The 13,656-nt window shown below is 42.6% G+C and overlaps 1 protein-coding gene across 1 annotated transcript in view; it reads left to right on the top strand.

Moving 5' to 3' along the window:
- necab2 (N-terminal EF-hand calcium binding protein 2) overlaps nucleotides 1–13,656 on the top strand; it is a 182,444-nt gene that overhangs the window by 47,830 nt on the left and 120,958 nt on the right. The window contains exon 3 of the mRNA XM_039809186.1: nucleotides 10,323–10,431. Coding sequence (XP_039665120.1) covers nucleotides 10,323–10,431 — 109 coding nt within the window. The remainder of the gene's footprint in view (nucleotides 1–10,322; nucleotides 10,432–13,656) is intronic.

The raw sequence follows: 13,656 nt of genomic DNA, 5'->3' as shown, positions 1-13,656 counted from the left end.
ATGTTGTGCTCTGTGCAGGATCTCGCGCGATAGCTGAGAAGTTGTCGATGTTCAAATTTGTTGGCTAAGTCCTGGATCTTCGCAATCCTACCTACAGCACCTTTAAAGAAGACTTGAAAGTAGTGTTTGAGACCATAAACTCATTATGAAAATGTTTATTGAGGTAATACATCAAGGCAGAAGTATTGTCATTTTCCCATACACTTGAGAAACAGACTTCTTTTTGTAACCAGTGAAGTCGCCCTCTGCTGTAAATTAGATGGAATGCAGGTTTAATGCACTTCCCAATTGGCTTCAATTTTCAGACGCAGAAGCTTCGTCCATTGTTTTTACGGTGACAGTCAATTATTTCAACCTTATTCCTAGCCCATGATACCTTGTGACTTCCCTTTTCTTAGATATTTGTGGGAAATAAATGATTTGGACACACAGTATGCCACACCTTGAAGGAAAAGTCAGAGAGTTTGGGAAATATGCTTATTTGAGCTATTGTTGAGATTTCAATACCACTCTCATGTCTGCACGGTAAGTATGAAACTTTAGCCAGCAGCCCATTAGCTTAGCTTAGCTTAGCTTAGCACAAAGACTGGAAACAGGAGGAAACATCTTGCTTGGGTCTGCACTGCGGTGGCTTCATATTAATATATGTCATTATGCCACATCTGATAGTGATGCTGATCTTCTCACTTAACCGTCTGCAAGACTATAAGCACATTTCCCAAATGTTCCCAAACCGTTTCTTTAGACAGAATAATGTGATGTGTGATGAGTGTGGTTAAAAAGTACTTTGCACAATATGTCCCTAAGAAAAATTGTGGGGTAGAAGTTTGAAGTTTCATAAATTGAAAACATTCAGGTAAAGTACAAGTACAGCAAATTTGTACTTAAGTGCAGGACTTAAGTAAATGTACCTAGTTACATTCCACCACTGTGTAACTGTACAGGCTGTCCTCATGTACTGTTCGTACTTACAAACATATAGCTACGAAAAGTAATGCACTGTAATTCATATGTATTCCACGTTTTTATTACTGTCAGCCCCACATTGATGTTTGCTGTAAAGCAGTGCCCTCTACTGGCTTTAGTAATTATGATCGGAGCTCCCAGTATACACTAACCCCCATTTTCCACTGGGCACGTCTGTGCTGCTTTTCGGCTACGTTCCGTTCCGTCCTCTGTCAAGAGCCATACCACACCGGGAGCATCTCAGAAGCAAAGTGTTTTGCTACCCGACTCGCAGATTATATTGTCCCTACTTTGTACTGTACAGAACAATCACGTGTTTATTAAAGTGCTCATATTATACTCATTTTCAGTTTCATAATTGTATTTAGAGGTTGTACCAGAATAGGTTTATGTGGTTTCATTTTCAAAAAAACCATACTTTGTTGTAGTGCACATTCCTGCAGCTCCTCTTTTCACCCTGTGTGTTGAGCTCTCTGTTTTAGCTACCGAGTGAGGCATCACACTTCTGTTCCGTCTTTGTTGGGAGTCGCACATGCGCAGTAGCTAGGTCAGCATAGCTAGCTAGTCAGTTGCAGAGTATGAGGGCGTGCCAGGCTAGCAGCTAGGCAAGCATTGTAACGTGAGTTACAAAGTGACGCACATTCGTCACGGAAGTAAAGGCTGGACTACAATAGAGCTGTTTGGAGCAGTTTGTGAACAGTGTTTTCTGTTGGAGATGGTAAGTTGCTTTGGGGGGGACTTTGGGCTTTTTCACTTTGTAAACCAGTAATGTGAACAAAAAGATATATAACACAATAAAGGAAAGGGGAAAAGCCAAAAAGCATAATATGACGACTTTAAGCTAGTATCTAACTTCTACTCCAAGCACTCCTGTAATTAAACTCCACTAGTGCAGTGCCCATTAAAAAATGTGCCTGTTTGGAACGGGTGTTTGCTTGGCCTTTGGTATTGCTGCTTGTAGAATTCTTCAAAACCAAATTGTACCCCAAAATTACTTACAGAAGGATCCCAAACCACTTAATATCAGTCCTTCCAGAAAAACGCGGAGTTTTTTTGTGATTGTTGCGGGCAAAAATCCTTGATTATGCGGAACGTTTTCTTAAAAAATGTGATGGAATATGTGGGATATTTATGCAATTTTATGCGATGAAATTACAGGAACTTGCAAAAAATGCGGGAACTTGCAAAAATTTCGGGAACTTGCAAAAGCGAAGAAAAAGTGATTCCCCTAACACCATGCTTTTTTTAAACTTAATTTCCAAAAATAGTTTACAGATATTCAGTCATTGCAATAAGTAAAAAAATAAGATACAAAAATATATACAAATAATATAATATTAAAGTAAAAATAAAAGTAATAGTCTAAACAGAGGGAAAAAAAGATACAAAAGAGACAGACTTTCAAAAATTGTTAATAATATAGGCAAGGCAAGGCAAGGCAGCTTTATTTGTATAGCACATTTCAGCAACAGGGCAACTCAAAGTGCTTTACATAAAACATTAAAGAGCAGTTAGAAAACAATTTAAAACAATTTTAAAACATTAATAAACAAATTAAAACAAGAATAAAATTGATAGTGCAGTATAAGAATAAAAGTTACAATATAGCAATATAGACAGCAGGAGCACTTAAACAAAGACATCAGATATTAAGATAGGTTTCTTATTGAATACCAACTTAAGAGACTCAAAGTACATGTCAAATTCAACCTCCAACACCTGCTTTTCGATGATGTTCACGTCGCGTAATTACGTCACTTCATAACATTCCCATGGCAACAGGGGCAAATGGCTGCTCTTGTGTGAAGTAAACGCAAAAAATTTTCAACTTTCTGCTAAGATATATGTGACTTTTTTGCAACGAAAATGCGGGGATTATGAAATCATGCAAGCACCGCATATTTTGCGCGGAAATCGGCAATTTATGCGGCGAAAGTGCGGCATATTTGAAAAAATGCGGCCCCCGCATGAATATGCAGACTTTGGCAGATTATGCATTGAATTATGCGATCGCATAATCGCGTTTTTCTGGAGGGACTGTAATATGCAACTCCACTACATAGATTACTACTGACTTAGAGTGTACGTCTACATCAGAGGAAGACATTGTACTACTATATTTAGCTGACAGAAAACGGGGCACATTCAGAATGTAATCACAAAATATCACAATGACAATGTGGAGTAATCAGACATTAGCGTCATGGACTCATGGCAGTGTGCTACCCACCCGGCCCGTTATGAGATCTAATCAGCACATATCTGCGTTAATCAACCACCAGAACCAGACCGTGTGTGTGTGTGTGTGTGTGTGCGCGCACGCAGAGAGAGAGAGAGAGAGAGAGAGACAGTGTTGTCTCGTGTCGTATGATCGTTAACAAATTAAACACTTATGCAGATGGGTTCATTTCCATACAGGTTTAGTGGTGTGACGGTTAACGGTGAAGTGGCCTATGGATTTGATTTGCGGGGATATGCTGGTGACGGTAATGTTATTAGTGTTGTAAGTTAGCAGTAGACTTAATTAACCCGACCCAGGGCGAGTCTGATGAAAACTGATGTGTCGGCCCGGTTCAACTCTGAGATTTTCTCGCATTGCACAGCGCTGTGAAGGAATAATCTCCGAGATTACGTTATGTTCTGCCAGCTCACAGCAATTTAATACAATAGCAGAAAAAGAGTCCCCCCCGCTGTTGTAAAGCGTTCTGCATGTGGCGTCTGCGTGCGATGTGCAGGTTACCTTCCCCCAAACACGCCCCCAAACACGGACACACACATACAGATACGTCTCGCTGCCACTAGTTGTCTGTAGCTGGTTGTGCTTTGCATGTGTTGGATTCTGAAACGTCATCTGTGCTTCTTTTACCCATATATCTAACGATATATTTTGCATTTCTAATCCAAACAACGTCAAACTTGGCACCGCACTTACTCGTGCCAGTAGCAAGACACCTGTCAAGATTGAAATCCATCGGACTAATGGTTCGAGAGATACAGTATGGACATAACACACAGACAGACAGACAGACAGACGTTCCTGCAATTTATAGATAGATGTCTTATCTTTTCTGGCGTTGTCCTGATAAAAGGGATTTGTGATTTTTCCATCTCCAAGATGAATCTCTTGTTATCAGTGGTGTTGTTGAGGAGACATATATACGATATTGGGGGGCGTCTTTTGGTAAACTGACTGGATGCTCTCGCTGTTTCACTTCGTGCCCGGCTGTCCGAATGGCCCGCGGCTCGAGTGAAAATAGACCTGGCACGTGTTTTTAGCGGAGCATAGAGCCGCTTCACGCAGGCTTCTGGGAGTCGCCGTGGCACGGCTGGTGGAATATCAAGCATTGGCTTGAATGGCCGCGATTGCTTGGGGGGGCCACGGCGCCTCCGGAACACAGCGAAGAGGCACCTGATGGAAAATAGGGGTAAGAGTGTGAAAATATGCATAGGGAGGAGGTCAGGGGACCAGTGTTTTGATCATAGGCATAGGTTTCTGTATGATATGATAGGGACCTGTTGATGAGAATACGCTGCACTGTAACATAACCTACTCTCACCCCGAGCTGGATAGTGAAAACTAGCTGGAGTCAGATACAGTGTTAAAATAGTGCTGTGCTCATCTCCTCCCTGCTGTTTTTAGAGGACGTTTTTGAGTTTGGGTCATTTCCTTTGCATCAGAATAATTTCCCTCTGTGGGCAATTTTGGACAGTAAAATCATGGTAATTTCAGAAAATAGGGCACATCTACAGTGTTTCATTTGGCAGAGACAGGATGCTTTTGGCTGTTGCATCACCTCCTCTGTTGCCAGTTTGTGAGGTTAGTGGGGAGAGTGGTTGTCAGGGTTGTTGTACTTTATTTATAATGGGGTTTTCTTAAAGGAGTTGCAGGGTGAGTTGGTGGCTGGAGGACAAGGACTTAGATAATGTGAAGCAGCTGAAATGTTCTATAGATGCTGTTTAGTAGCTGACCGTGATGCCTGGCTGTCCTATTTGGTGAAAAAAAGAGAATTACCAATTGGAGAACAAGCAAGCAGCACCTTACATTACACGTGTGAGAGATCATCACGTGACAATAAAATAAACATATTTGAGTATTTGACAGTGGTATAGTATAGGTCAGGGATTATAGAAGCTGTAGTGTAATTTGTGAGTATTTCATGCTTTAGAAAATGGGGTTAGCTAACTATCTGCTTTGCTTGAGTGGTGTGTGTGTGTGTGTGTGTGTGTGTGTGTGTGTGTGTGTGTGTGTGTGTGTGTGTGTGTGTGTGTGTGTGTGTGTGTGTGTGTGTGTGTGTGTGTGTGTTGCTGCGTTTCGGGTGCGTTACTGGAGAATTCCTAAGAGTGTCTAACCGGGCTAGCTGGCTGCATGCAGTAAATTGGGTCACTGCTGAATTAAACACCAGTGCCTCTGCTTTCAGTGCTGCTTCACTGCTGCGCCAGAGAAGGGCAGGTTAGAAATAGTCATGGCCTTAGAGTCCGAATAAACAGTCAAGACTTGGCAGACAGGGAGAGTGGGACTGGTGCTGTGAACACAAGAAGTGGCATTTCAGAAGTCCGCCTCAAACAAACACGCCTTCTGTCGAGGAAAGGTTATGCCAAGCGTTGTTTCTTAACTGACATCATTGGGTGCCACAGAAATCAACATGGCACAACATGGAAGAGTTAGTTTCGACTTTGTGTTTCTTTAACAAGAAGAGAGGAAGGATAAAAGATATGGGAAGACTAATAAGGAGATGGCCGGGTATGAAGTGAGGTATAGAGGAGGGCGAAAAAAAAGAGGCTGGCTATGGTTGTGGAGTTCCTGGAAGTTTTTGTTGACAGGTTGTTAGTCTGTTTCGAAAAGCATCTGAAGCCTTTTGTGTGTGAGTGGTCAAACCTGGAGCCGAGCCAGAGAGTGCAGCTCGCTGTCTCCCGGCTGGATGTGTGTCAGACACACTCCTGCTGCGCTGAGCGGAGGAGGCCAAACAAAAAGAAAGAAAGAGAGGCAAGAAAATAGCGGCAGAAGAAAGGTGCAATAAAAATGTAATACATTCTTGGTAGTAATTCATAAACTTGCCTAATCCTGTAACAGAGAAACAGCAGAGGGAATAGATTTGAATCCAACCCTTTGTACGGCTGTAGTCCTGTCCCTGTGGTTTCCCAGTGCTCTGCAGTGTTTCCCATAGCTCAACCTGCTGCATCCAGTCAGCCACACTCAAGGACAAACACACTTTGAGCCAGGGCAGGGGAATTAATATTTGATATCTAGCACTGCATCATGTGGTGAGACAGACAGTCAGGCATACTAGCGAGCAGATAACAGGATGGAGTCAAAGCCATGAATAGCCACTCCCTAATGCAGCACCACCACTCTAAGCTCTCACTGCATCGGTTGCTTGGTTGGTTGGTTGGTTGGTTGTTTGATTGGTAAAAGAAAGAAAGAAGTGCTCTGCAGTATTGATTGGATCTAGATGCAGAATAAAAACCTGTTACTAAAGATTAATTAGGTCACATAAGGGTATCACATGTGTTGAAAAGTGGTGGGGACATAAGGGCTCAGATGAGAACAGTTTTGAATGTAACAGGGGGATCGGTATGAGGTCAGAGTAGATAATTATGGCTGGTCTCGAAATAAAGTTGCATAGTGGCGCATCAAAGGGAAAGTAGTCTATATCCACGACCTTCCACTTCCGGGATTGCTCCGTTGCCGCCAGAAATTCCGCCGTATGTCCTTCTTTTCAGCCGGATGTCTGTTACCTTCCGCTTTCTTTGTGTTGGAATTTTAAACTCCGGTTAACTATGGTTAACTGCTCCTCAGATCTCTGCAGGGTAAATCCAGACAGCTAGCTAGACTATCTGTCCAATCTGAGTTTTTTATTGCACGACTAAAACAACTTTTGAACGTCCACCAAAACAAGTTCCTTCCAGAGGCTATTTTGCAGCGGTTTGGGCTTAGCGCCGCCCATGACGATTGTGATTGGTTTATAGAAATGCCAATAAACCAGAGCATGTTTCTCTCCCATCCCGGAATGCTGTGCGCTGTGGAGGAAGGTCTGGCAATGCGGGACTAAAGGGCAAGTAACAGTCATCGATACAAGAGCGCAGAATATTTCAACATTGGGTGGGACACATATTATGCGGGGGGGTTTGGGGATTCTCCCCCCAGGGGAATTTTTAGCCTTAGCTGTGAATTTATGCTAAAATGTATGACCCATATTTATGTTTATTGTTAGGCGACGCCCTCTAGTGGCCATAGTAATTTGGACAGTAGCTAAGCAGGAAGTGTGAGGGAACGTATTAATACGGGTCAAACAAACACAGGACTTTCACTCAGGAGACTGGTGTTCACCCCCCATTGACATTTAAAGTAAACAGCGAGTTATTTGAACTTAACAGACAAATCTACGTCACATTCTGCATCATGTGTAATTACGCCACGTATGTTTGCACGGTAGTCCAAGTTACGGCACAAAAGTACTGATTTAAACCCAAACCACGATCTTTTTCTAAACTTAACTAAGTAGTTTTGTTGCCTAAACCTAACCAAACTGCAGCCGTTTCACAAGGTTAACAACGTGTTTAAAACCGCGATCATTACATTTAGGTATGAGGACGAACAATGCTTACCTTGTACGGCAGCTGGATTTGCGATATTGAAAGAGAATTGCAGCATCACATATCACACAAAAATCCACCTCGTCAGGCTTTAAATATTGCATTTGTGTGAGGAGCTACTGGCAGCTATGGCCGTGGTTCAGGTGTGACGGCCGGGACTGTTCATTTAAAACAAAAATGGCGGACGTGAAAGACAGATGTTTCATCCAATCACCTGCCAGGTATTTCTTTGAAAGTGCCTGCCCTTTCCCAAACCGTTTCCAATGACTGCTTCTCAGATGGTTCTGTGTAACAAACCATCTGATTGGTCAGGTTAGGAAAACTCTCTGCATCTGTGGGAATATTTCCTGCCACCACTTGGGGCGCTAATTCATAACATGCATGACTCGTATTAGACCAGGGATGTCAATCTCATTTTCACTAAGGGCCACACTGGAAAAGAGAATCACATCAAGGGCCAGACATGTAGAGTTTATTAACATGCATACATCGTAATTTTTGTTGCTTTTTTATGACTTTTTTTGTGGCTTTCTCAGACGTTTTTGTCACTTTTTTTTTTAAATTGTCGGTTTTTGCAACGTTTTGTTGCTTCTTTGTCACTCTTTTTGACTTTTGTCCCACTTCTGTCGACATAAAGCCCTACAAAAGTCAGCAAAGAGTTCCTTATCTGTCATCGAGTTTAGCAAATCAAGCAAAACGATTACATGTTTTACAACTTCTTTCACAGCCTGAATATGAAAACTCTCTGCATCTGTGGGAATTTCTGAGTCTCAAAGTCGGCAAATCTGCCCAATTCTGAGTGTCGCGTAATAACAGTTTGAAAACAGTTTCCTGTCTTTTTGGTTTGGCGAACAACTAGGCAGCCCAAAATGTATTGTGAACCTAAATTGATATGCGGGCCTTGACTTTGACACGTGTATTAGACAGTAGGAACAAAAGATATATGTGGGTGTATGGTTTGGAGGAGTTGTTGGAAACTTGTTTTTGTTGCAGTGATGTTAGTCTTGCTTTGCCAGACCTTCCTCCACAGCGCTATGTAGGAGGGTCTGGCAAGTCCAGACAGCATTCCGGGATGGGAGAAAAGCGAACTCTGGTTTATTGGCATTTCTTTAACCAATCACAATCGGCATGGGTGGCGCTAAGCTCCGCATGGAGCCGCTGCGAAATAGCCTCGGGAAGGATCTTGTTGTGGTGGAACGTGTACATTCAAAAGTTGTTTTAGTCATGCGAGAGAAAACTCAGTTTGGACAGATAGTCTAGCTAGCTGTCTGGATTTACCCTGCAGAGATCTGAGGAGCAGTTAACCATAGTCCTCAGAAATCCACCGCAGTTTAAAATTCCAACACAAAGAAAACGGAAAGAAACGGACATCGGCGAAAAATCATGCATCCAGCGGAATTTCCTGGAGACACCGGAGCCATCCAGGAAGTGGAACGTCGTGGATATAGACTACAGTGATGTAGTCATAGGTGCAACAGAGAACTGTCAACCAGAAACGAGACCAGAGAAGTTTATGGAAAGCAGAAATCAATACACCAGAGAGAGATTCTTTTTATATTCAAAACATAAGGTTTAGGGAAGATAGTGCTGTTTTCAGTTTAAATAAAAACAAAAATCTAATTAATGGAATGAAGCACCCTGCACTGTGGCAACATAGGGTTGTAGTAATCTAGTCCACATAGCAAGAGCAGAAATCCAGTATTGTTTCAAGAGCTTGATGGTTATCAATGCTTCCCAAAAGGCCTTGAAATATAACCTGCATTGTGTGCTTACCAAAGTGCAGAGACAGACAGACAGAAGGGATACAGCTAAAGATTTGTAGCAGACCGAGCCACATGCTGGATTGATTTCAAAGCAGCTTGAGAAAGCACTGAAGGCTGGGATCACACTGAGCATTTGTGTGTGTTTGTGAGGGTGGGAAAATGGTCCAGCAGAGCAAACAGGTATTAACTGTAATATGAGATTCAGAGGAGAAAAAAAACAGGCGCAACTAAAGACAAACAAGTTGCATAGAAAAAAGGCTACTAATTGTGTATCTTGAAGAGTGATTTTAAATAAAACAGACTTTGTAAGCATATTATCATATCCTCTGGCTGCCCCACAGTTGATGGCTGTAATGCCCTCTCAGGAACCAGCGTAAGCCAGTTACAGACTGAGGAACAGTTTTGATCAAGTTTTTAGAGGCTTCACTCTGACTCATACAGTACAGGGTTGAAAGGTCTGAGATTGCAGATCAGTGCCAGGCAATCAAAAATCAAAAATCAATTCTGAATAACAGGTGAGAGGAAGCCAGATTTGGGGCCACGTGATCTCTCAGTTTGACGCGTGTTGTAACAGTTGGGACTGCATTCAGTCAAGGTTAGAGGTGTGAAAAGGAAGTTTGACTGAGACAGAAGTACAGGCAGTTACAGTAAAGATAAGACGGAGGCATGGGTGACTGTCGGGGGGGCCTCTGTCACAAAGCAAGTTATCCACTGGTTCATTTAAACTGGGTTTTCCAAAAGCAGCTATGCCGCATTCACGTCAAAGAGGCTGATATCATCAGAAACATGAGTGGAGTACTAAATATATTATGAGATGACAAAGGTAACTTAAACTGACAGTTTCCCCATTACAATATTGTCTAATATTGAGTTTTTTGCATGAACAAGTGGAGATCTTTGTTGGAACGCCGTTCTAGTTTCCTACTACAAATGATTTTACAGGTGTGTGTGTGTGTGTGTGTGTGTGTGTGTGTGTGTGTGTGTGTGTGTGTCCTGCAGATGATGGGAAGCTGTCTCTGGATGAGTTCCAGGCTTTCTTCTCCGATGGCACGCTGAACGAGGAAGAGCTGGAGAAGCTGTTTCACACCATCGACTCTGATAACACCAGGTCAGCACTACTATACCACTACTGAGTGTGTGTGTGTGTGTGTGTGTGTGTGTGTGTGTGTGTGTGTGTGTGTGTGTGTGTGTGTGTGTGTGTGTGTGTGTGTGTGTGGTGCCTACAGCATGCAATATGGCAGTGTTTTTACATTTCTGCTTGTCTGTGTGCTCACTTCACTGTGACTTTTTTGATCACATCTCCCTATCAATTATGGAAAAGGAGAGAGAGTGAGTGTGTGTGTGTGTGTGTGTGTGTGTGTGTGTGTGTGTGTGTGTGTGTGTGTGTGTGTGTGTGTGTGTGTGTGTGTGTGTGTGTATGTGTGGTAAAAATGTATCACATCCAGTTCTGAAAGCTCATTTTATGGAGAACCGTTTGTACAAAAGTGACACTTTCAAAATGAAAATGGCAAAATGAAAAGAAACGATAAAGGGGGAGAGGAGATAAACAGACAGTGGGAGGAGATTATTAAAAGAAGAGTGACAACTGAGGAAAGTCATTATTTTTTCATCTTTCACCTTCTCTTTCTCTCTCTCATGTGCTTTTGCATTAATCATCCTGAGCCTGCATTCACACCAAATGCATTGCCCGTCAGACGGTGCCAAAGCGCAGGTCTGCCCATTCATTCAGAATGGCGGTAGGGTTTTTAGGCTGCCGGGGGTGGGTGGGTGGGGTTGTGGGGGTAGCTGAAAAAAACCCATGCGGCGCAAAGTTGAGACCGATTGAACTTTTGGAGAAATGCAACCCGATTTCACGCTACAGTGGCCCATCTTGTAACCAGCGATCAGACCTGTCAGTCGCTTTGAGGCGGTGTGAGAGTCCCGTACAGTAAACGGGCAGAGATGGGAAGTACTCAAGTAGATTTTTCTGATATTTTTACTTTACTATTTATTTTTGTGCTGACTTTTTACTTTTACTCCTTACATTTTTAACACGAACATCGATACTTTCTACTCCTTACATTTTACAAAATTGGCTCGTTAATTTAGTTTGGAATAATTTCACTGAAGTTACCGTTATTTTTCGCGTCATCAATACCGAATTCAATCTAATTTGACGGGAATATACGTAGCAGTTGACGCACCACTACAAGATGACTTGACCGATTCAGCGGCATTTATTTGCGGCAAATCATTGCGGCTTGATGGCGGTAAAAGTTAGCACATAGTAGTATGGACGGCGACATGATTGAAAATGAAGAAAACGGAGATCCCAGTTTTTTTCCCATGTTCACTCCAAGTTTCTCAGCTTGCACTCTAGTAACATTTGTGTGGTCCAGGTAGCTTTGCATAAAAAATGGTTGTCATTCGAAAGGCTGCTTTAACTTTCATACTTCTAAGTAAATTTCCAAGCCTGTACTTTGTTACTTTTACCTGAGTAAATAAGTTAAATCAGTACTTCTACTTTTACCTGAGTATTTTTAAGTATCTGTACTTCTACTTGAGCACGGGAAGTGAGTACTTTTGTAAACGGGAAACATCCTTGCCTCTATTGCTGCCACAAGAATGTTTTTCTCTTTCTCCGTGAAATGACAGCTGCATTCAAGTGCGGTCGGAAATGTCGATCTATAAACAATAATTGTGAAATATAAAGTCTACTTGTGCTACATCGGGGGGGCTAAAGAACACAACAGGACGTCACACTAATGGGCCGTATAAATGACACTCCCAGCGAATCACCGGATGCCCTTTTTGCTGTTGTGAACGCGCCCTGAATGTCCAGGACTCTCTACAGTATGTCTACTGCACCTCAGGACACTGCGTTTTGACTGGCTCTCATTAAATCAATGTATTGGCCCTTTATAATCAGCTCATCCAGACTGCAATCAGGAGAAGTGTGCTGACACAGTGGGAGTATTCAAAGGACTGGCATTGTTAATTTATTGAAATAAAATGAAACGGAGCAGAACAAAAGCTGACCTTTTTAAAGTTGTTGTAGAATTGAATTAGGTTCAACATATAAATCCTCCAGCAGGCTCAGTCATTAGAGGAGATTTTTTTTAAATCAGTGCGTCAAGTGGAGCATTCAACTGCCGCCATCTCTCTTACGTCAGCCATCTTGCCTCTTGGAGATGGTCGCGCTGTATAAATCTTATTCACCGCAGTGCACGCAGTCAGAAGACTTTCTTCTAAGTAGACTTGGCAGCCACATGCCTGGCCTCAGCATTACCAAGTGACAGCAGATAAGGTTATTGATTTGTCCGAGTAAAAGAAGAAATGACGGCGTAAGGGTTTCCTGTTGAAGCAGGAAGTTGATGGATGGGGAGGAGGGACGGAGCTAGCAGAGACTGAGCACTGTCCTGCTTCCAGTCATTTGTCTGTGTGTCTCTGTCACTCACCAGCTTTTTTTCTCCCCCCCTAACACACTGTTTACTGAGATTTCTTCCCGGCTCTTCTTGTTTCCTCAATCTTTCTCTATCAACCTGCCTGTGTTGTAGTCAAGACCACCTAAACCGAGACCAAGTCATTACCAAGATCAGAGCGTATTGAGACCGAGACAAGACCAAGACCAGGGGGCTGTCTCACAAAAGCAGAATTTATAAATCAGGGATAAATGATAAAGCGAGGCACATAAATCAGACGATACACAGGCAATTTAGTGATATCTCTGCAGTTGTGGTCTTGACCGGTCTTGAAATAAAATCCTGAGTCCTCTTCATCTCAGACTGAGAAAAGTGAAAAGTGGTCTTGAGATTACTGTGATTGGATGTAAAACTTCCTGCTTCAAATGCAACCAATAACTTGACTTGTAGTTTTGAATGCGTTACTGTTATGCTCCGTTCATGCCACCTCAGAATAACAGGCACCGCCCCCCTGGTTACGTTGTTTTTCCGACTGGCAGCGTTCACATGGTCGGGATGCGCGTTCTTCTTCTTTTATATTGGCGTTTTGGCATAAAATCTTTTTGCATGACTGCCACCAACGGTTGGCCGTAGCCTAGAGCATCAGGTGGTGAAAACATGGAGGCCACAATAACAAAATATTTTCTGCTTGGCAGAGGCATTTGTCCACAATAAACAGTTTATTGTCATTAAAATATGTTCAGTGAACCAAAGTCGCCTACATCAAACGTCAGTTGTCAACAACACGTCACCAACTGGGAAACTCGGTTATCAAAATCCAGCCCATTTCCCACCTCTGATTCCCACAGGAAGTTACGTAAATGGTGACGTTTTCACTCGGAAAAACGTTTTTCCGATGAAAAATGTCCATGAACGCACGGTTAACCCTCATT

This window comes from Perca fluviatilis, chromosome 8, assembly GCF_010015445.1.
Source record: "Perca fluviatilis chromosome 8, GENO_Pfluv_1.0, whole genome shotgun sequence".
Classification (NCBI taxonomy): Eukaryota; Metazoa; Chordata; class Actinopteri; order Perciformes; family Percidae; genus Perca; species Perca fluviatilis.
Note: the sequence above shows the minus strand (reverse complement) of the source record. Positions and strands in the feature narration are given on the sequence as shown.